This window comes from Schistocerca nitens, chromosome 2, assembly GCF_023898315.1.
Source record: "Schistocerca nitens isolate TAMUIC-IGC-003100 chromosome 2, iqSchNite1.1, whole genome shotgun sequence".
Classification (NCBI taxonomy): domain Eukaryota; kingdom Metazoa; phylum Arthropoda; class Insecta; order Orthoptera; family Acrididae; genus Schistocerca; species Schistocerca nitens.
Genome location: NC_064615.1, coordinates 959102129 through 959124069, shown reverse-complemented (window position 1 = coordinate 959124069; position 21941 = coordinate 959102129). Strand labels below are relative to the sequence as shown.

General features: G+C 37.7%; 1 protein-coding gene across 1 annotated transcript in view; it reads right to left on the bottom strand.

The window, feature by feature from the left end:
- Positions 1 to 13708: 13708 nt before the first annotated feature.
- Positions 13709 to 21941, bottom strand: part of LOC126235473 (dehydrogenase/reductase SDR family member 11-like) — a 70806-nt gene continuing 62573 nt past the window's right edge. The window contains exon 8 of the mRNA XM_049944194.1: positions 13709 to 13753. Within this exon, the coding sequence (XP_049800151.1) occupies positions 13709 to 13753 (45 nt within the window). The remainder of the gene's footprint in view (positions 13754 to 21941) is intronic.

Below are 21941 nucleotides of genomic sequence, written 5' to 3'. Positions count from 1 at the left end.
CCATAACCTTAAAGTAGGAGTCAGTTTGCCAAACAGAATTATTTTGTTATAGCAATTATGGTATAAAGCAACAGAGCAGTGTTACCCTCTGAGAGGAATTTTGTTGTGTTGACCGTGTTATTCCTAATGGGAGTGGCTTCTCGGAAGTGAAAGTCAGAATTACGTAAATAATTAAACAGTGACAAACAAAATATTGCCTATCTGCACCGTTTAATTGATAAAGAAAACGGTCGCCAGCATAACTAGGCATGAGAATGATTAACATTCTCGTTCAAGAAAATAGTTATTAGTAACTCTAATGGGTAAACACAACCTATACTTGACCACAAGCGAGTGCAATTAACTCTGACACATACATATGTTTACGGTAAGGTGGAAACTAACAGTTGGAGTAGCACAAACTACTTGCAACATTATAACAGGTACAGAAAAACACTATCACTTTCAGGGCTTACACAAACTGAGTGGCCTTTATACTGTTAATATGCACACAAGAGATACAAACACTTGGTAATCATGAACATATAATGTTTCACAACTGCAGCTTTGTCACTTTTACTACAGCGAAACACAATACTGACTAAATTGCAAGAAACTGACTCACCTTTTAGAATTTACTACAGACAACAACGTGATCATTTGCTTTATAAGCCTCAGTCTTAATAACTTTTAATTTTGAAGTTAGCAACAACACATTAATAAGCAGTTTTACTAGGAAAATTATTTCAGCAAGCATCATTAACTTTAACTCACTTTCTTGCCACATTAACTTTAACTTTCTCTTTACTATGTTCAAAGGCATCAATTAGCAAAACTCTAGACTTTAATTTCTTTCAGTAGGGACACTCGGTAATTACTTTAGTTCAAACGGAAAGGTTCCTGAGAGGTGTTATGATAAGGAGAAAAATCAAGGTAGGTACATAAATTCAGATATGAATTACCTTATATTTCAGCACAATAACACATCCATTAAGCTGATCCTTCACTGTACATCATTATAGTATTACCTTACAGTGATTGCGCAACGTGGTGGCAACTGCATGTTGGTAGGTGGATTCGCAGACTGAATTGCTGGACTCTGTCATTTCTTGGTGGCGATGATAGATACAAATTCCAGGATAGTTCCAGCTATTTATCCATCCATCCGAGGCATTGGAAAGTAACAGGAAAAGCCTCTCTCAGAACTAGCACCATATGCACCTTTTACATGGCAGTGCACAGACTCGTAGCTCGTCTCCGACTGCTGGCTCGTCCCTGACTCGTAGCTCGCCTCCGACTCGTTGCTCGTCCCCGACTGACTCTCAGTTCCACCTTTCCTACCTAGGCCAACCACAATTTGCGCGCGCTACACAGTTCCGTTCCCGAGGGGAACCACACTACCTCTTATACACAAAATTACTAAGATTCCTAAGTGAGGATCAGCAGTTTACATAACAGTAAACAAACGCATTGAACAACACAGAAAAATTATTCACACAAAATTGCAATTATATACATTAAGTTTTGTTCCCTCCAAATGGGACAAAGCATTTAAATGACAGATATGCTACACAGCATACAATCAAATCATGACATCAAAGTTTTAACAAAGAAAGGAGTATACAGTTTTGTGTTACCCATTCAAACAAACACATTTACAGAAGCATGGCAATGTAACATTAAATGAAACAAAAGCAAAATAAATCAGCACAGCATTAGAGCTATGGTGTTACACATGCCCCATGTTTCGTTGAAGTTTCCTGTCAAGGAAACTTCAAGGAAACATCCATAACACCTAGGTGGTGTTGGCTGCAAAAAAAATTATTCCATCCAACTTCAGTTGGGAGAAAAAAAAGCACATTACAAACATACAGTATATACACTAAGAAATTGCATACATTTCTTCCAAAAGATTTTCAAAAATGAGACATTTACACTAATTTTCATTTTCACACTGGTTTAAGGAAACTAATTTTGCATCGTTACACAAGATACCTTTAAGCATGTTCATTCCATACACACACAGTTCAAATAAAAGACAAAGCAGTACACAAAATAAGCTTCATATTAGTAGAACAGGTATAGTCTTCAAATAAAATAAAAAATTTAAACACAAATAGAATAGCACAGAACATTCTAACTCAGCAAAACAGAAATGTGTCTTTCAATGTTTTTTAAAGAATGTAACTTTCAGAGACACACAAGAATACTCATGATCACAGTACATTAGGCAAGTTTCAGCAATTAATGAAATATTGAAAAATTCAGTTTGCATCCACATATGTACTAATATTTACACAAAATAGCTATGAGATCTTTTTCCAACTGACTCTTTAAATACAAAAGTAACTTTTCAAGGTTTTCTCAAAACAATTAACTTTAAAGCTGCTCTTCATTAATAGCAGTCCAAAATGTATGTTGCACATAAACACATTAACCTATTCAGACCCTATCTTTAATCATCACTGCTGTATTTTTAAAACAGACAGTCCAAAACTTTAAGTTATTCCAAAAAACCTAGCATCAAAACATCTACATCCATTTGAATGAGAATGCATATATATTTTTAATAACTTTTCACTGACTCCATTAAGAATAGTCAGTTCATAAGACACTGATCAAAAACCTAACTTACTTCACTGCTTGCCTCAGCACTAGCAGTCCATGTTACACATTCTGCCCATTATTGGTTTGGCAGTCTTTATCTATAAACATTTAGGCACAAAAACACAATTTAGATTAAAAAACACTAAAGAAAACATATTTTTAAATTGACACACTGCCCCATCCTCTAGGTTTGGCAGTTCATGACCACTTATCAGCTCCTTGCCCCACAATGGCAAGTCCTTTGGCTACTGCTCACATAATATATTTGGTAGCCCTCAATTTCAGAACCACAGCATTTTTTTCTTTTATCTTGTTTTTCTTCCCAACAACATATTTTTGAGCAATATATTGTCATCATCTCCAAGTTTTTTTTTCATCATTATGTCATATTTTTTGTACAATTTGCTTTAATGGTAAAAAACATATAACCTGCAACTTTGAAACAGCAATTAGACACTAGTACCATTAAATCTTTCTTTACATCATGACAAAATCAGACAATATACACACCAATAGCCGAGTAAATTTTAAATAACATTTTTGGTATAATGACAATATTCAGGAGTTACTTGAGGGTCCCAGATTTGTGGTTTATCTCCCCATTTTCTTACTCAGTAATATTTCTTTTAAAGTCAATATCAAGTTTAACTACACATTTAAGTCATCACATATAAGATCATGAAAATAATTTTATATCTTATTGCAAGTTATTTCTGCCTACCTTTTGTGGTACTAGACACATGCCTCCTTCTCACATCTATTTCATATACATTAGTCGGTTTCATCTCCTCAGTTTTTTACACACACAGTTTTTTCAATATCATAATTATCCCTATTTTCAGAAAAAAAAAACCATTTACATTCAGTCATATTATAGTATTCATTTCCCTTGTTTTCAGTATTCTTACCTTTTCTCATCCATATTTCTCTTTCCAATTACTTTTCCATTACCTTTTTCCTTTACAATACCCACTATGCTTCCATTATTCTTGGTCATTTTCTAGTGTACCCAATTTAATTATTCATTTACTTGTTCACAAACAATACACAGTATATTACCTTATTTTTTACACTATTCAGTTCACTTTGATAGAGAAGAAGGAAAGATGGTAGTAAAAGTTCTGAATGATGAAGAGGAAGGTTGGCAGTACGAAAATAAATGGAAGTAGTGCTGGCAACGACTCGGGTCCCTGGTGCTCGTCAGGCACCTGACAATGCAAAGAGTGCATTGTCCCCTGAGGGTTGAACAACCCTCATCTGAGGACATGAATCTTTAAATAAACCACATACTGCAAACATAAGCCCTTTCTGATTTTAAGCATATTAGAATTAAATTATTATCTTGCGGAGTTCTTTGCACTTTCATAAAGTAACCATAATCATCATTATTCACAAAGTTATCAGGTTTGCTACACTACATGCCCCTATCCTCATAATTAGGCTGGCAACAATAAGTATTCAATCGAAAATAAACAGTTCCTAAGCAAAGTCAAACAGTACACTACAATAAATAAACAACCTCCCCCAAGGTCTCAGGATCAACAAAACAGTAATTCACTTTCAGGTAACACTGAGATACAGTAATAATAAAGTCATGCATTATATTAACAGAGTATATACATACATTCTGCCCCCAGTCTCTTTATTAACAAGGCAGTCTTTTACGGTTCATAAACAGTGACTTAAATCTGGTGGCTTTTTAGGCCTCCTATTTTCTACATTTTTCACTATGCTATTCAGATCTTGCCAACGTTTTGTTTCATCTGGTGGCTTTTTAGGTCTTGGGCTTTCAAAGTCTTTAGCAAGGTACAACATCTCTTGTTCTGCTATTATTTTATCAGGAGGCTCTTTTTGCACCTGTAATTCACACTCTTTCAAAACATTTGTTAAGTCTTGCCCCAGTATAGTATCATCTGGAGGTTCCTGCAAATTATGCACCTATGTTACATTACTGAATAATTCATTCGGTTTTGGCCCAGTTCTACTTTCTGTATCTTGCTTTGGAAAAATGTCACTAATTTTCTCATACCCTCTTTCAGTAAAAGTACATTCACTTTCGTTTACACCTGAAAATTCATCTTCACTGGAATCATCACTACTCTCTTCCTCACCATCAGATTCACTTAAGTACTCGACTTTTGAACAATAGGGAAAGTTAGTATATTCATTCTTATCTGTATTCATATACCCTTCATCACCTGAACTATCATTGATCTCATTTTCGTCATCAGATTCTAGCAGGAAAGCAACTTTTAAACAGTGGAGCAGATTATCGCTAGATGTTTCAGTCACTTCGTTTTTCGACTCATTTCCTACACAATACACATCATTTGGACACGTATACACTTCAGTAGTAGCACTTTGGACAATTTCAAAGTTAGTTTCATACATAGTATACTCGTCACATACATTGATAACCTTTGTTTCACTGATTCCATTACTATCAGTTTCAGATAATCGTGCGAAATCCCTACCAGACCCTTCTGCATCAGAGCCACAAAACACCTTTCCATCAACAATAATTTCACATGCACTGTTTATAATGTCATGTTTACTGACGTCCTCCTTTACATCCCTTTCACCTATTATTAGCTGTGCACTCGTCTTTTGCGTGGCATATTTCATCATAACCTCTCCCACATCTACGTCTTTGACCTCATACACATCATCAACAGTACAAATATCCTCCTTTTAACTCGCATTTTCTGGCTCACTTTCATTATTTAATAATACCTTTTCACACGATTCTGACCTTGAAAGATCATCATTGAATGACATATCAATTTTTTCGATAATGCTATTGCATTGCATTTCGATTTGTTTACTTTGTGCTGCCAATAGTGTAGATATATCATCGTAGTGCGCTGCAAACTGTTGCCCCACTGCTGCAATTTGTGTTGTAATTTGTTCAGACAACATCCTAAACAAATCAATCACATCTAGTGTCTTTTCACTTTCGGTTTCTACTGTATTTTCGTGTTCACGTCCGATGTCCCTTGCTGTTTCCGGTGATTCGAACATATCCCTCGATTCGTTAGCATAGTCATTGTCTTTAGCAACATCGTCTGTTTCATCCTGTTTAGTGTGTGCAATGTTCGTAGCTTGGATAGGTTTGTTTACGTCTGCCTGTACTCGCACGTCGCGCGTCGTGCCATCTATTGTTGTGCTGCCTGAACTACTCTCGATTGCATTCTGCTCTCGCGTGTCTAGATTTATTTCTAGTTCCCTGTCCATTTTAGTTATTGTTAAGTACTGATACCTTTAATTTTCAATTTAAACTGAACTTTCACTATCCGTTCTGTCAACTAATGTACAGGTTCATGCCGCTGGACGTTTTATGTTCACTCTATGTTTGTAAAATGCTAACTACTTATAATTTTTTCCCGCTTGTAGGTGCAAATTGAACAAATAGTCCTGCCACGGTCGCCACGTATAACACTACAACAGCGTATTTACGTAGCTTATACTATGAAATACCAAATTTGGTTTATTACGTAGTATGCCCCAACAGAACAAGTAGTGCTGTCACGGTCGCCACGTATAACATTCCTGTCTGCTACCACTATACCATAACCTTAAAGTAGGAGTCAATTTGCCAAACAGAATTATTTTGTTATAGCAATTATGGTATAAAGCAACAGAGCAGTGTTACCCTCTGAGAGGAATTTTGTTGTGTTGACCGTGTTATTCCTAATGGGAGTGGCTTCTCGGAAGTGAAAGTCAGAATTACGTAAATAATTAAACAGTGACAAACAAAATATTGCCTATCTGCACTGTTTAATTGATAAAGAAAACGGTCGCCAGCATAACTAGGCATGAGAATGATTAACATTCTCGTTCAAGAAAATAGTTATTAGTAACTCTAATGGGTAAACACAACCTATACTTGACCACAAGCGAGTGCAATTAACTCTGACACATACATATGTTTACGGTAAGGTGGAAACTAACAGTTGGAGTAGCACAAACTACTTGCAACATTATAACAGGTACAGAAAAACACTATCACTTTCAGGGCTTACACAAACTGAGTGGCCTTTATACTGTTAATATGCACACAAGAGATACAAACACTTGGTAATCATGAACATATAATGTTTCACAACTGCAGCTTTGTCACTTTTACTACAGCGAAACACAATACTGACTAAATTGCAAGAAACTGACTCACCTTTTAGAATTTACTGCAGACAACAACGTGATCATTTGCTTTATAAGCCTCAGTCTTAATAACTTTTAATTTTGAAGTTAGCAACAACACATTAATAAGCAGTTTTACTAGGAAAATTATTTCAGCAAGCATCATTAACTTTAACTCACTTTCTTGCCACATTAACTTTAACTTTCTCTTTACTATGTTCAAAGGCATCAATTAGCAAAACTCTAGACTTTAATTTCTTTCAGTAGGGACACTCGGTAATTACTTTAGTTCGAACGGAAAGGTTCCTGAGAGGTGTTATGATAAGGAGAAAAATCAAGGTAGGTACATAAATTCAGATATGAATTACCTTATATTTCAGCACAATAACACATCCATTAAGCTGATCCTTCACTGTACATCATTATAGTATTACCTTACAGTGATTGCGCAACGTGGTGGCAACTGCATGTTGGTAGGTGGATTCGCAGACTGAATTGCTGGACTCTGTCATTTCTTGGTGGCGATGATAGATACAAATTCCAGGATAGTTCCAGCTATTTATCCATCCATCCGAGGCATTGGAAAGTAACAGGAAAAGCCTCTCTCAGAACTAGCACCATATGCATCTTTTACATGGCAGTGCACAGACTCGTAGCTCGTCTCCGACTGCTGGCTCGTCCCCGACTCGTAGCTCGCCTCCGACTCGTTGCTCGTCCCCGACTGACTCTCAGTTCCACCTTTCCTACCTAGGCCAACCACAATTTGCGCGCGCTACACAGTTCCCTTCCTGAGGGGAACCACACTACCTCTTATACACAAAATTACTAAGATTCCTAAGTGAGGATCAGCAGTTTACATAACAGCAAACAAATGCATTGAACAACACAGAACATTTGCACATATTAACATGTCTACAAAAAATTATTCACACAAAATTGCAATTATATACATTAAGTTTTGTTCCCTCCAAATGGGACAAAGCATTTAAATAACAGATATGCTACACAGCATACAATCAAATCATGACATCAAAGTTTTAACAAAGAAAGGAGTATACAGTTTTGTGTTACCCATTCAAACAAACACATTTACAGAAGCACGGCAATGTAACATTAAATGAAACAAAAGCAAAATAAATCAGCACAGCATTAGAGCTATGGAGTTACAACTTCAACTATCGCACCCGGCTGGACATCCGAGAGTCCTGGAATGACTCAGGAATTTGCTAGAAATTTTCAAGAAGTTTTCAAGCAGGCCGGAGATGTAGGCAAGCAAGTAAATGATTTATGCATCATGTTTGCCAGGATAATTATTCAACTGGCTTGAGCAATGACTCTGTGAACGAAAGATCTAGTTCACACGTACCGCAGCAAGTTCTTAGATCCAAAGAACAGTTCCATACACAAACGTTACCACTGGTTGCTGCTGATTACCACATACTGACTGACTGATACCACTTGTTGGAGAAGGAGAGTGCCTTGGCGAAACACTGGATATCATATACTTGTCGCTTTGCAACATGGGTTTAGATGTGGAGGTGATTACCTTCAGATAGGTGTTTGGAGAAGTTCCTCATTGTTGCTGATCCATCCTATTTCAATATAGTGCGCGTTCCTCCACATTTTTTAACCAGTAAGATAACAGCACTTCTGTTTTTTATTTCTACACTCCTATGCATGTTGTAAACAGCACCTTCAAGGGATGGTCAACAACAGAACAGTGATCATGTACAAGACTTCACAATGAGGAAACAATGCTCTTGGTCGCTTCAAAATGGAACACCGAGACCTCTGCTACCATGTCACAGTGGAAGATGAGATAAAATGTATAGGTCATCACCAGACAGCTATTTAGAAATCCTCCACAATTCCGCAAACTCTTCCAGTGTCCACATGTTGCGATGTCTTCCACATTTTTGTCAATAAGACTCGTCACCGCTATGTTTTAGTTCAGCCATCCTGTGTGTTATGAGAGCAGCATAGTTTTCACCATGCTATGTCCAGCTTTCTATGAGAGCCAGTGGACTCAAACGTGTTAATGTCATTTTAGCATTGGACACATGCTGTGCAGTCATGGCTGGAAAACAAAATGTATATTTGTATACAAAGCTTTAGTCACACACTACTTATATGTGCTACAGCTGAAAATCAATGTATCAAGTGCTTATGAAAAAATAACACAGGGACCCTCTCTTGTGACTGATAGTCTGTGGGATATGGTCTTTGTTCCGTACAGGCAACAAAACTATATACACATTTATGTGCAGGCGCCTTCGGTCACTGGTCACCTGCTGTTATGGACTAGTACATGTATATGTAATATGCTAGATGTCAACACACAGACAATATTTTTTTACCGATATATTGATATATTGGCAGAGCGAGATGCGGTAAAACCTTACAGGGTGATAGTAGGTGGTTCTATTACAAGGAGTGGTATGACTGGTTAGAGTTTGAATGCATATAGGTCGCATTTTTTTTACCTGCTCTGAATGTTACAAAATAAGGATGAGGAGTGCTCCTTAATGTAATAAATGAAGTATAGATGCTGATCTGTATCTGTATCTGTACTTCATACCTCTAAAATGAATGTAATACGCTTGAACTTGACAATTTGTAATTTAAACACTCGGAATGCTCACAAACTACATCGATTTCGCTCACAAAACTAACAGAAATCGACTGTGTAAATTCTTGCGTAATCATGGCTTTTTATTGTTACCTTCAACGGTTTTGTGTTTCAAAATATATGTTACTGCCGGCCTGTGTTATTTCGTACTTCATAACATCTGATTTTAAAGTACACACAACATGAATTATACCTCATTGTAGAACCCAGTAGTGATGGTGTTTTTTCGACATGTGAGTGCATTTGCTGCAATTCCGAATGTTGAATTGGTGGGTGACAGTGGCTTTACAAAGGTCGCTACAGGCTACAATGTCAGATGACAGCACGTATATGGAATCTGATTTCGATGTGTCAGTGGAATGTTGTAGGTTTCTCTAATAGGTGATAGGTGGTTCTGTTACAAGGCATGTTCTCACGATTCGTTTCCTCATTTCGTAAACGCCAGCATGAAACACCTTTGCACTGGTAAACAAGACCTGCTGTAGTAAACAAACCAGCAATATCCTCTTTAATTACATATTCTTGTTTCTGAACAAAAAATGATTGTGACATTTGAGTAGATAGCGTGAAGGACTCTATTCTGTAATGTTATTTCACATGTCTCAAATGCTTGCAATACACATGTGCATCACAGTTTACTTACTGAGACTGATTTGCAGCCCACGGATGCTCCCAAATCATGTACTGTGAAGTTCAAATTCTGGATTTTCCTTCACTCCAATGAAAATTTTCGATTTTACACAAGGTGGACATGTAGAGGAGATGTGAGGTAAGTAAAATCACATATCAGATGTATCACTATAGAGCTTCGATCTGTGCAGTTTGATCATTTGTAACTGGAGACAGTGCTATAGTCTTTTCTTCACTTCATCAGATATCACAAAATAATGGGTGGCAGGGAGAGAGATTGAATTGTATCCTGCATTAGAATGTAGGAGAATGACTATAATGATAGTTGAGTCATCATAAATGAATGTAAAGCCATCATGCATGACAGTTTATAATTTGGATGAAAGCTCTCAAACTACATCGATTTTACTCATTAAACTAAAAGAAAAGGGAAGGCACCATTTCCGTGGAAAGAATACTGTTTTTTATGGTCATCGCTATTGTGTCTTTTAATAAATGCTTCCTTATAAGAGCTAAATACAACTCTTGCAATGAAGTGTTTCCTCTCCCATAACAGCGATTGCTTGTGGTGGCAGCTGTAGTGAACTAGAATGTCAAACAGTGGTAGACACAGTCCTCAGCTGTACGTTTACAGGTAATACACTTATTAAACTCCTCTCTGTCCAATATCAACATCTCGTCAGTCGAACACATTTCACCTCCAATATAAAGATAGTGCCTTCCACCCCAGCCTTTTTCCCGCCACCTTGTACACGAAGGGATTATCCTATGCAGAGTTCTAGTACGTCTGCCGCTAGTTGCAAGTGGTATTGCGAATTTTTTCCCAAGTAGGAAACACTGACATTGTCAACTTTTGATCTGTATTGCTATTTTGGGCACTCCATGTGTAGCACTCTGGATATAGATGTGTAATTAGGCCCTATATACACGATTAATTATGTAATTAGGACCGATATTTACTTCAATATCCCACCCAAAACAAATAAAGTACACTAACCTAATCTTCATCTCCTGCAAGTGGTTAGTTTTCCTGTGCTACATGCGCATTCAGGCTCTCTGCAGTGCCACCATTACCCCACTACTCATGTTTCCAGTCAAAAACTAGCTTAGTTGTAAGGAATTATATTTAATGATTGGACTGTATCTAAAACGCCCTCATGTTGGACTAGACTAATTTTATATCCATAGCTAGTAATAACTTCATATGAAATACATTATATTTATGTATATGTTTGGTTTTTATGTACTTTCTGCAGTGCATGGAAGTCGTTCAAGAGTTATAGATAATTAGGGGAACAGCGTGGATAAGTATCCAAATCATAACTGGTTTGCACTGTAATGATCTTGGTTAGGAAATATAAAGAAAGTCTTGAGAGTTTTTCTGTATGAAGCTTACAACATGGCTGTTAAGTGGGACAGTCAATGTGTGTTACGTGATTTGTAACTAGGTTCAAGAGCTGCATTGAGGCAACTCGCTGCAGATATTGCTTTAGGAAAAGCACAGATCTGTTTGTAGAGTGGGTCATTTAAAAGCGGAGGTGTTTCCCCCGATAAGGTCGACAAGCTGAAGAACTATATTTTCGGCCATGCTACTCCTGTTTTGAGGAATAAAAACTTTAAATGAATGTTAAGAGTGTGTAAATTGTTTATTCGTCAACTGACCTCTTAAAAAGCTTCTAATACATATTTGTCAATACATTAATTATTTCTTAATGTTTTACTTATATTCGACAAAATGTTTCTGTCGAGTACACAGGACAATTTATACAACTATAGATTTGTTAGACATCACCAAATTACATTTCGTTTGAACGTGAACTACAACGTGAAAGGAGAAGTGGGAAACATTGTAAGTGCCTAATAACTCATTTTTCAGGAGGATAAAAAAAAGAATCACTTTTTTGTACATAACTTATTTCTATTCTTTCTCTCTCTTTTTGTTAGAAGGAAATAACAAAATTAAGTTCATTATAAAGTCCCTCGGTGCTGACTTCTGTTGCTTCAGTTATTGCGATCTTTCACAAGCAAACTCCCTGTGCTGTTGAGGAAGAAATGGCAACTTAGTCAGCCGCAACTGATAAACTTGGCTGGTCTTCCACGTAAAGTACGGCATGGAATGGATCTGCCATGGTCTTTCTTACTTTGAAATCAATGACATTTTTCTATTCTTCTATGTCAGAGTAAGAATTTTTAATATTGTTTCAGATTTATGAGTATGAAACACCTCGATGAGAGTGCATTTGGACATCCTACCGCCTGCACTGACAACAAAGTTTCAGCAACGTCATTATATTTAAAGAAGTCAGTTGCGTGCGTTTGAATCGAATGGAACGGCTTTTCAGCTATAGCTGACGGAACTGCTGACGTAAGCACTGCTTCGCAAAAAGAGCAGGTATATTTCAGTAATGAATGTTTCCAAGATTTTTCCATGATTTTTCACTTGGAACAAGTCTAGGGTCATGCAACAGAGTAGTAAGGAAACAACTGCATTGAAATCGCGTTTTTGAAGAACAAAGTGGACTTAGAACGTTGACCATTTCCACTCTACATACATTTTTTCTGTTAGATGCTTTCTCTGACCTTGAATAGGCAAAAACTTTTCAATCCCATTCATTTACGAGTGTTTCGTAAGTGATCTCTCACAGACGTTTCATAGCGCTGATATTTCATTCCCTTTTTACTTTTTCAGCTTGTATTGTGATACGGGAACCATATGACGATCCACTTCATGAAGGAGACTGGTGTTAATAAAGTTTTTTGATATACATCTGAGTAATTAACCCAGGACAGGGTTGTAGCCTCTCCCCGATGTTATTCAATCTGTATATTGAGCAACCAGTAAAGGAAACAAAAGAAAAATTCGGAGTAGGTATTAAAATTCACGGAGAAGAAGTAAAAACTTTGAGGTTCGCCGATGACATTGTAATTCTGTCAGAGAGGATATATGAACATCAACAAAAGCAAAACGAGGATAATGGAATGTAGTCAAATTAAATCGGGTGATGCTGAGGGGATTAGATTAGGAAATGAGGAGGTATTGAATAAGCTTGGGGAGAAGAGAAGTTTGTGGCACAACTTGACTAGAAGAACGGATCGGTTGGTAGGACATGTTTTGAGGCATCAAGGGATCACAAATTTAGCATTGGAGGGCAGCGTGGAGGGTAAAAATCGTAGAGGGAGACCAAGAGATGAATACACTAAGCAGATTCAGAAGGATGTAGGTTGCAGTAGGTACTGGGAGACGAAAAAGCTTGCACAGGATAGAGTAGCATGGAGAGCTGCATCAAACCAGTCTCAGGACTGAAGACCACAACAACAACAACAACAAATTAAGCCATTACCTTCTGAAAATTCACAGGCCTGTTTTACTCAGACAGACTGCTTCTATTTTCCGTGATGTAGTGTGTGCGAAGTTTAGTTTGCACTGTGTACTTTTTTACTGTGTTACTGATGATACCACAGATGTAGTTTCCCGCTCGGGAGCTCTCTGAGGTTTTTCCAATCTGACCATTGTTGTTGATGAAAGCTGAACGTTTAACAACAAGCTACGATCTGTAGGATTCCATTACCAAATACGACCCCGATAAACTATTTTCTTGGCTCTTTGCACAGGTCTTACGCACTTGCATTTTCTATTACGTTTTGTCTCTTATACTCGAGTATGGCGCCTGTAAGAGAACTCCTAGTTTCCTCCGTATATTTTATGAAGCACTTAAATTTTCATCAGCAAAATAAATCTCCTGTTGGACGAAGGATAATATCGTAGACCTGCAACAGAAAAAAGGTTAATTATTATTATTCGCAAATGTACAAGCAGACACACAAGAAGACACACACGCAAACCACTGAGAAATGAAAGTGCACCAAAGGAATGATATAACACGACATTTTATTAGAATAATTTTGGGGTGCAATGTTAATCAAGTGCAACAGTTTGTCATTGAGTCCAGTCCCAAATAAATACTTTCTAAACTCTAGAAGGTATTTATTGCAGTACATTTCGGATATTGTGAGTCCATCATCAGTAGCTTCCTGTTACCTCAGCTTCAGCGCTTTGTTCAATATTTCGTCAATCTACCCTGTGGCCTATCAGTAACGGTAAAAGTTAAAAACTTTGTATAAGTTTGCTTCTAATTTGGCAATGACCTGAAACTATTACAGCATGGCAGGACGTGTGGTCATGCCCGATGTCAAGAAGTTAGTATCGCTGCAGCAATATAGTATGCAATAATTCGTTCAATATAAGAGAGTAAAAAATTCGCTCCTATCTTGGTTGCTACAACTGTACAGTGAACGAAAAATCTGCAGGCAGTATCAGTAAGTTTACGGTCATTTATAAAGTTTAATTTAGTTTCAATTTGTGGAGTGTACATCATCTTATGCAGGTGAGTAACTACATAAATATAGCAAACACAGAAACTATCAAATGTGTCCGTCGTAGGCAGTAAATAGTAAAGAAACATATTTAAAATGCTTCATTAGAAGCAAATACGTATTACTGTATGAGCACAGGTACCAAGGGGAAGGTCGCTGTAACCTCGGCCGAGAAGTCGCTTTTATCCTCTCGCGACAGTTCATTTAAAACACACTGGACAAAAAAGTTATCCTCGCCCAGAAGACGCGGTGACGCCCATACCGAGTAACGCTTCCTACGGCCTTAATATCAGCCTCACCTACCCTGACATGGGTGCGTTCACAGATTCATTTAGGAAGTGTATCACAAAAACGTATCCTGCCCTGAAGCAAGCAGGCCCACAACCGTTCTAACGGGTATTCGATACCATAGGAACTCGCACTGAGACGAAGTTTACGACTGAGCTGGCCCCACACGTGTTCTATCCAGGACAGATCTAGCGATCTTGCTGGCCACAAGACTAACTCACTATCCCCTAGACACTTCAAGGACACATGCCATGTGTGGAAGTGCAGTGTCGCATTAAAAATGTCATTACGATTCTCTTGCGTCAGAGGAAACCCTTCAGGACGCGCGACGTCTCTTACGTATCGATCTGTTGTCATAGTTTCCTCGGTGTCTTGACTTCAGTTCAAATCCAATGGCCTGTCACACCAAGAGGTCAGATGTAAAACTACTATGCCTCTCTGAATCGCTGAAAAAAATGGGACCTCTCCCCAGGTGGCTGCCATATCAGCCGACGATGGTCGTCAGGGGTCGTGCAGAACTACGTTTTATCGCTCAGCACAGTGTGACGCCGTTCATCAGCAGCCCACCCTCTCTAGTCACGTTATCACTCCAGACACCCCCTTCTGTGTCGTGTTGGTGACGTCATGCTACGCAGGGGACGGTAATTCCCTAATCTACCTGCTGGTAGTCTCTGACCAGTGGCGCTGGAATGGACAGGGTGTCCAATAAATTTCTTGAATGTTAGGCGCGGAAGTTAAGAGATAGTATGCAGATAAGTTCATAGTTCAGTGATCTTCCCTCTTCGCGGTCAGAAGTAGAGGACCGCAATCTTGATAAGAAGTATGCTTGATCACACGTTCCCGCGCAGTCCAGCATAACGCCGAGTCGCATATCTGAATATTGCACAATTCGACCTAGCGGCCAAAAGGAGAAATTTCACACGGTGTCAAGTGCTGATAACGCTGTCTCAGTCGAGTACGTCGTATCTCTTTGTCCTTCATAGTGATCACTGAACATCTGAAACTGTTCTAGCCCTTTGAATAGCGTATGAGGACTGGTGAAAACACTGATCATGAACAACACTAGTGCAATCCAGTGCCCATTCTACCGCTTAAAAAATTTGCAAGTCTGGTGATTTACATACCTACAGATGAAGCGTACATGTACTAAGTTAAATTGAAATCCGACCGTATATTCTGGGTGCTTCACATATTTTGTCAGGCATTATAAATGATTATGAAACAAAGGAAGAAAATGATAATGCCTGCGCAAAAGCGATCGACAAACTTGTGTGGTTTGGTCGTGAAAGTGATTCCTGATTACGTGCCACAAACATGTCAACATTGCGGGCATGTGAAAAACAGCTTTCAGAATAGGTTTGATATTACCACAACTGCGTTACTATAATTGACATAGTAGTACCCAATCTCTCTGTGTCGATTGTTTACATTGTGGTAAACCAATTCAGCATTTCTGCAAACGACAAAGCCACGCAGGAAGGAATAGATCTTACTATTACTTCAGGTTGGCGATTTAGGCTGCGGTCGTTAAACGAACTTTTATGAGGTCTACCTAAGCGGTAGGGAACAGAATATAAAACAATGGCAGTAGCAGAGATGCTTCCTTTCATTATTCCAGCCCTGGCCGCTTGCAAAGTTTGCTTTACCTCCTCTGTATTAAAAGTGAGAAGATTTTATAGAAAGAACTGTTATCAGACAATAAACTCTGGTGTGAAATGTCTTCATTCTTGAACACTTATGACGGCTTATAACGGCATACGTGTATAACCTTCTACAAGAAAGGTTGCTAGGAGAAGCTAGTAAAACTCTCTCTTTAGACTGCTAATATCAACCTTCCAGTGCTCTTACTGTGTGCGCAGCCACACATGACAGATTGGCAGTATCGTGGATATATAGAGTATCCCGACTAGATTTCTGCAAAGAAGGGTGAGTCTGGCTTCGGTACGTCAACCAAACGAAAGGTTGTACCGAGTGGAATACATAACCAGCTTTCGCTTTGATCGGACAGACAAGTCTATATCGAGAATGAACACACCGAAGGGGACAACATATTCTGCTTTAAATAATGAGTTAGCGATTTATTGGGATATAAATATTCAACGACTTGCTTTTTAGGATTTTTGATTCGCTTACTGTAGTATTAATCAGTTTTCGAGCAATTGGAGGTTCATTATCAGATATAGGTGTTACAGAAACAGTATATCGTGGACCATGTGTATCTAGACGCTGTGGTGATGGTGCTGGCAAACATAGCGGAGATTCTGTAATCGGTAACGACACGTTGCTATGTTTGCTATGTTAGGGTACTTACAGTGCACCGCATGGTGATATCACTAGTAATTCCGTTCCCATAATGCACATAATCTTATATACACAGTACTTAATTATATACACCTGGTTTTACACTTATTCACAGGAGGAAAACACTGGATGTATTTATAAAGAATTCGAAAATGACAAATGTCAGACTTTGCTACATCATGATCTTTCTCGCAGAATGCACTGCATTACCGAATAAATTTTAGCAAGTGCGGATAAAATATTTAAGTCAATCTTCCTAGCTGCAGGTGTGTTTCTAAACTGGCAATGTACATCTACTATGTATTAAAGAGCTACGCAAGAAGTACATAATGTGAAATACTTAGTACGTAATTAAAGTGCAAATAGGTTACAGAATGCCATATTTGTTATCTGAATAGGAGAATATAATTCATGCAAGAGGGTGAACTGTTTTGGCGCCGAGATATCATAGCTAATTCTGCATTGACTGACTTTGTTGGTTAAGGATTTTTTTGAGTTGCTTTTAGCTTATGAATGCAAATCTCTCATTGTTCAAGGAGATCCACCTGTAATCCTTTGTGTGCAATGTGCAGAACACAAATTGTCATTGATATCACTAATAGAGTAATCATGGTGGGCAATAGGTGACACATTTACGTTTTCGAGTCGAAAGGCATCCATATGTTCTTTGTAGTATGTTGCAAAATGTTTCCCCATTTGTCCTATAAAGCAACAAGAACAGGTTCATGTCAGTTTATATCTGCCAGGCTTTAGATCCCACTCTCCGGTGGATTATTGTGAACAGTTTTATTATTTAGTTTACTGTCTGTTGAAGCGGTAATTTTTATTATGTGGTCTGAAAGGATTTGTATGCTTGTATGACACTTTGCCAAGGAATTGAAGACTCGCCAATTTTGTCATTTATTTCTTGGCTTTTAGTTGTGATGGTAGTTGCTTCAGTTTACTTTGGATTTCTTAACTAGAGTGTTTATGAGGGAATTATTATATATTTGGGGCTATAATTTAAGTATGGCATTTATTTACACTCATGTGCTGTGCTGATGGTAATGCATATCACCCACTTAAAAGATAACGTGAATAAAGAAACTTTATGTTGGTTTAGGTGGCATGATGTATTGTTAATTACAGTATTAGTGGTAGTGGATTTTCTATATATTTAGAAAGTAAGCTTGTTCTTGTAACTATGAATACTGCATACAGGCATATTAAGGAAATAAATTCCTTCATTTAGCTGATGTTCAACTGTGACACTGATATATATGTGCATTTCATTTATGTGATCAACTAAGTTACTTAGTTCTTCTTTTGGACCATTCAAAAGCATTATTGTGTAATTCATATATCTCTTATAATATACGATTTTGTCGTTAAATTGTGGATGAGTTAATAACTATTGTTCTACGTTATGCACAAATACATGAGCAAGCAAGTCTACGATGTTACTGTCTATTGCCAGACCAGTGTTTTCTGCATCATACTTACACTGAATAAAAAATTGTTCTGTAATAATATTAATTCAAGCAACATCTTGAGTTCACAAATTTCTGTGCTTATTGACTTTTCTGTATTTGATTAAATTCTCTCGTATTTCTGAGAGACTGTCTTTGAAAGGAATACTTTTGTAAGGGTTTATCATGTCATGGGAGGAAAATATGGCTGTCTCTAGAATTATTAGACCTTTAATGTTGCTGATTAACAAAAACGTTGTTAACAGAAAAGCAATTCGCAAAGGTGTAATGTTTCTTCATTATATTATTAAGGTTTCTGGAAATTTTATGTTCTGGGTTGTATATGACATCTACATTTGGACATATAGGATAACGACTTTTGTGAATCTTAGGTTGAGACCTTAGCCTGGAAGTCTGTGATTTCATAACAATGCAGTACTAGGCTTCATTAATGGTTAATAGAAAATTTCTATTTTAAGAAATTTTTACAGCTTATCTTAATTGAGCCATGGATGGCTCATGTTATGCATTGGATTAAACCTTGGTTGCTATTCTCTGTTTCGTTTCCCATGATTATCGCGATAAAGCTGTTCTCCTCTCTCTCCGCGAGTGGCAGCAGTGGTGTGTATCGATATTCCCACCTTGTACTATCTTTGGCCTGGCGCTGATAGTTTCCAGTTGTGTTGTGTGCGACCGGTTGGCCGGTTGGCGTGGAGCAGCGAGGAAATCTCCACAGTGCGTAGTTTGGCCAGGGCCGCTGGCGGCGTCTAGGCACGGTCACAGAGTGTGGTCCTGTTCCCATTGCTAAGAGGCCTGTGGCTAACCGATCCTCGACACGAAAGTTGACTTCTGACTTAATCTACCAACAAGTCACGACTCTTCACATTGCCTCGTCTGCATTTCGTTATCGGCTGCTGGGACATTCCTGAGGGCAACAACGTTTGTTTCAAGTTGGCAAATTTTAGCCAACCTCCAGTGGAGTTTAACTGTACTTGGTTATTTTGAATTGAAGTGCAGCAGGAGAATCTTCTGCCTTGTGGCCGTTAACGTTCCAGTTACCTGCCCTGGCTATTGACGTAAATTCAGACAGTGTATTTTCCTCATTGTAGTGTCACTGTCCATCATGATGTGTAGTTTGACAGCTCGATGTGTAATTGGTTGTGGGCGCCAATACTTTCTACATTGTTCCATTGAACTCGTTGTGTGCTGGTCAGTTGGGGTGAAAGTTACCTTGCTGGTAGGTCCGTTGACTGTCTGTCGGTTGGGTTGTCGTCAGATCGAGAATGGTTGGGTCAACTGCCTGTCTCACCTAAGTGAACATTAGTGTTTGAATTACAGGCTGACCGTCGTACACTTCTGAGCGCTGTTGGGCATACTGCCTTTTCTTATTTGTTCTTGCTGTTTGTATTTGTATGGCTTCTAGCCGATTTTTAAATTAAGGTTGTTTTGCCCTTAAGGTGTAAGAATGTTTGGGCCTTCAGCCTAATTTAATGAATTGTTTTAAGTTGGTCTTTTGCGTTTTAAAAATTTAATGTCGGTTTGAGTCTTAAAAGGTGGGCCCACAGCTGATTTTTTTAAAAATTAAAGTTGTTTTGCTCATAAGGTGAGTGATTGTTTGGGCCTTCAGCCTAATTGAAATAACTGATTTAAGATAAGGCCTTCCGCCTTTTAAATTTCTGATTTTGGTTTGAGTTTTAAGTTATTGGCTTTCAGCCGATTTTAAATAAAGTGGTCTTGCCCTTGAGGCATGAGATTGTATGGCGTGATCAGCCAGTTATTAAGTTCCAAAAATCAATGCTGTGTTTTTTTGTTAATTTTCTTGGCTCTTGTAATGTTTGGTCAAATAAATAAAGTTGTATGTTTGAGTGTAACTGACAGCAGCTTATTTCGTTCCCTTTCCACAATTTAAACTACCTGTCCTGTCCTGCAGGTTGAGCAGGGCGTCTCACTAATAATTTTGGAGTTCAGTACATACATACATTAATCATTGTTCCATAGATCATTAATACGTCATTTCATAACGATTTGGAGCATGTCACTTTAAGATAAATTTTCTTTAGACAAATTAATTAATTAATTTTTTTTACACTTACTGCTTCATATTGAAGAACTCCTCTATTGAGTAGATGGAGTTGTGATTGAGAAATTCTTTTAATATGCTTTTAATATGCTTTTAAATGTTGGTTGGCTATCTGTCAGACTTTTAATACTATTTGGCAAATGACCAAATATTTTTGAGGCAGCGTTATTCACCCCTTTCTGCGCCAAAGTGAGATTTAATCTAGAATAGTAGATATCATCCTTTCTCCTAGTGTAGTAGCTATGCACTTCACTGTTATTTTTGAATTGGGATGGATTATTAATGACAAATTTCGTAAGTGATATATGTATTGTGAAGGTACTGTGAATAACCTGAATTCCTTAAATAAATGGTTGCAAGGTGATCTTGGGTGGGCTAAAGCTATTATTCTGATTACACGCTTTTGTGCAATGAATACTTTCCCTCTTAATGACGAATTGTCCCAAAATATGATGCAATACTAAAGCAATGAATGAAAATAGGCATATTAGGCTAATTTACTAATATGTTTATCCCCAAAATTTGCAATAACCCTGATAGCATAAGAAGCTGAACCTAACTGTTGCAGCAGATCATCGATGTGGTTCTTCCAATTCAATTTCTCATCAATGCACACACCCAGAAATTTTGATTATTCTACCTTAGCAACAGACTTCAGTTCATAGTCTATAGTCTAATGGTGTTATGCCATTTACTGTACAGAATTGTATAAATGGTGTTTTCTCAAAATTTATTGAGAGTCCATTTGCAGAGAACCATTTAATGATTTTCTGAAAGTCATTATTTGCAATTTCCTCAGCTGATTCTTGCTTGTTGTGTGTGATTTCTATACTTGTACCATCAGCAAAAAGAACTAACTCTGCATCTTCATGAATATAAAGTGGCAAGCCGTTAATATATATTATGAACAATAAAGAACCCGAGACTGAACCCTGTGGGACACCATTCTTGATACCTCCCCATTTAGAGGACTCTGCTGGTTTTTGTAGACTATCTGTACTGTTAATTTCAACCTTCTGCATTCTTATAGTTAAGTATGAACTAACCAATTGGTGCACTGCCTCACTCATACCACAATACTTAAGCTTATCTGAAAGAATTTCATGGATCACACAATCAAAAGCCTTTGAGAGATCACAAAATATCCCAATGATTGATGTTCAGTTATTCATTTCATTTAATATTTGCTCAGTGAAAGCATATATAGCTTTTTCTGTTGAAAAGCCTTTCTGAAAACCAAATTGACATTTGTTAGTACTTCATTTTTACAAATATGTGATGCTACTATTGAATACAAACTGAAGAAACTGCAAAAACGTGGGAATTTAAGGAAATGGGACCTGGACAAACTAAAAGAACCAGAGATTGTACAGAGTTTCAAGGAGAGCATAAGGGAGCAATTGACAGGAATGGGGGAAAGAAATACAGTGGAAGAAGAATGGGTAGCTTTGAGGGATGAAGTAGT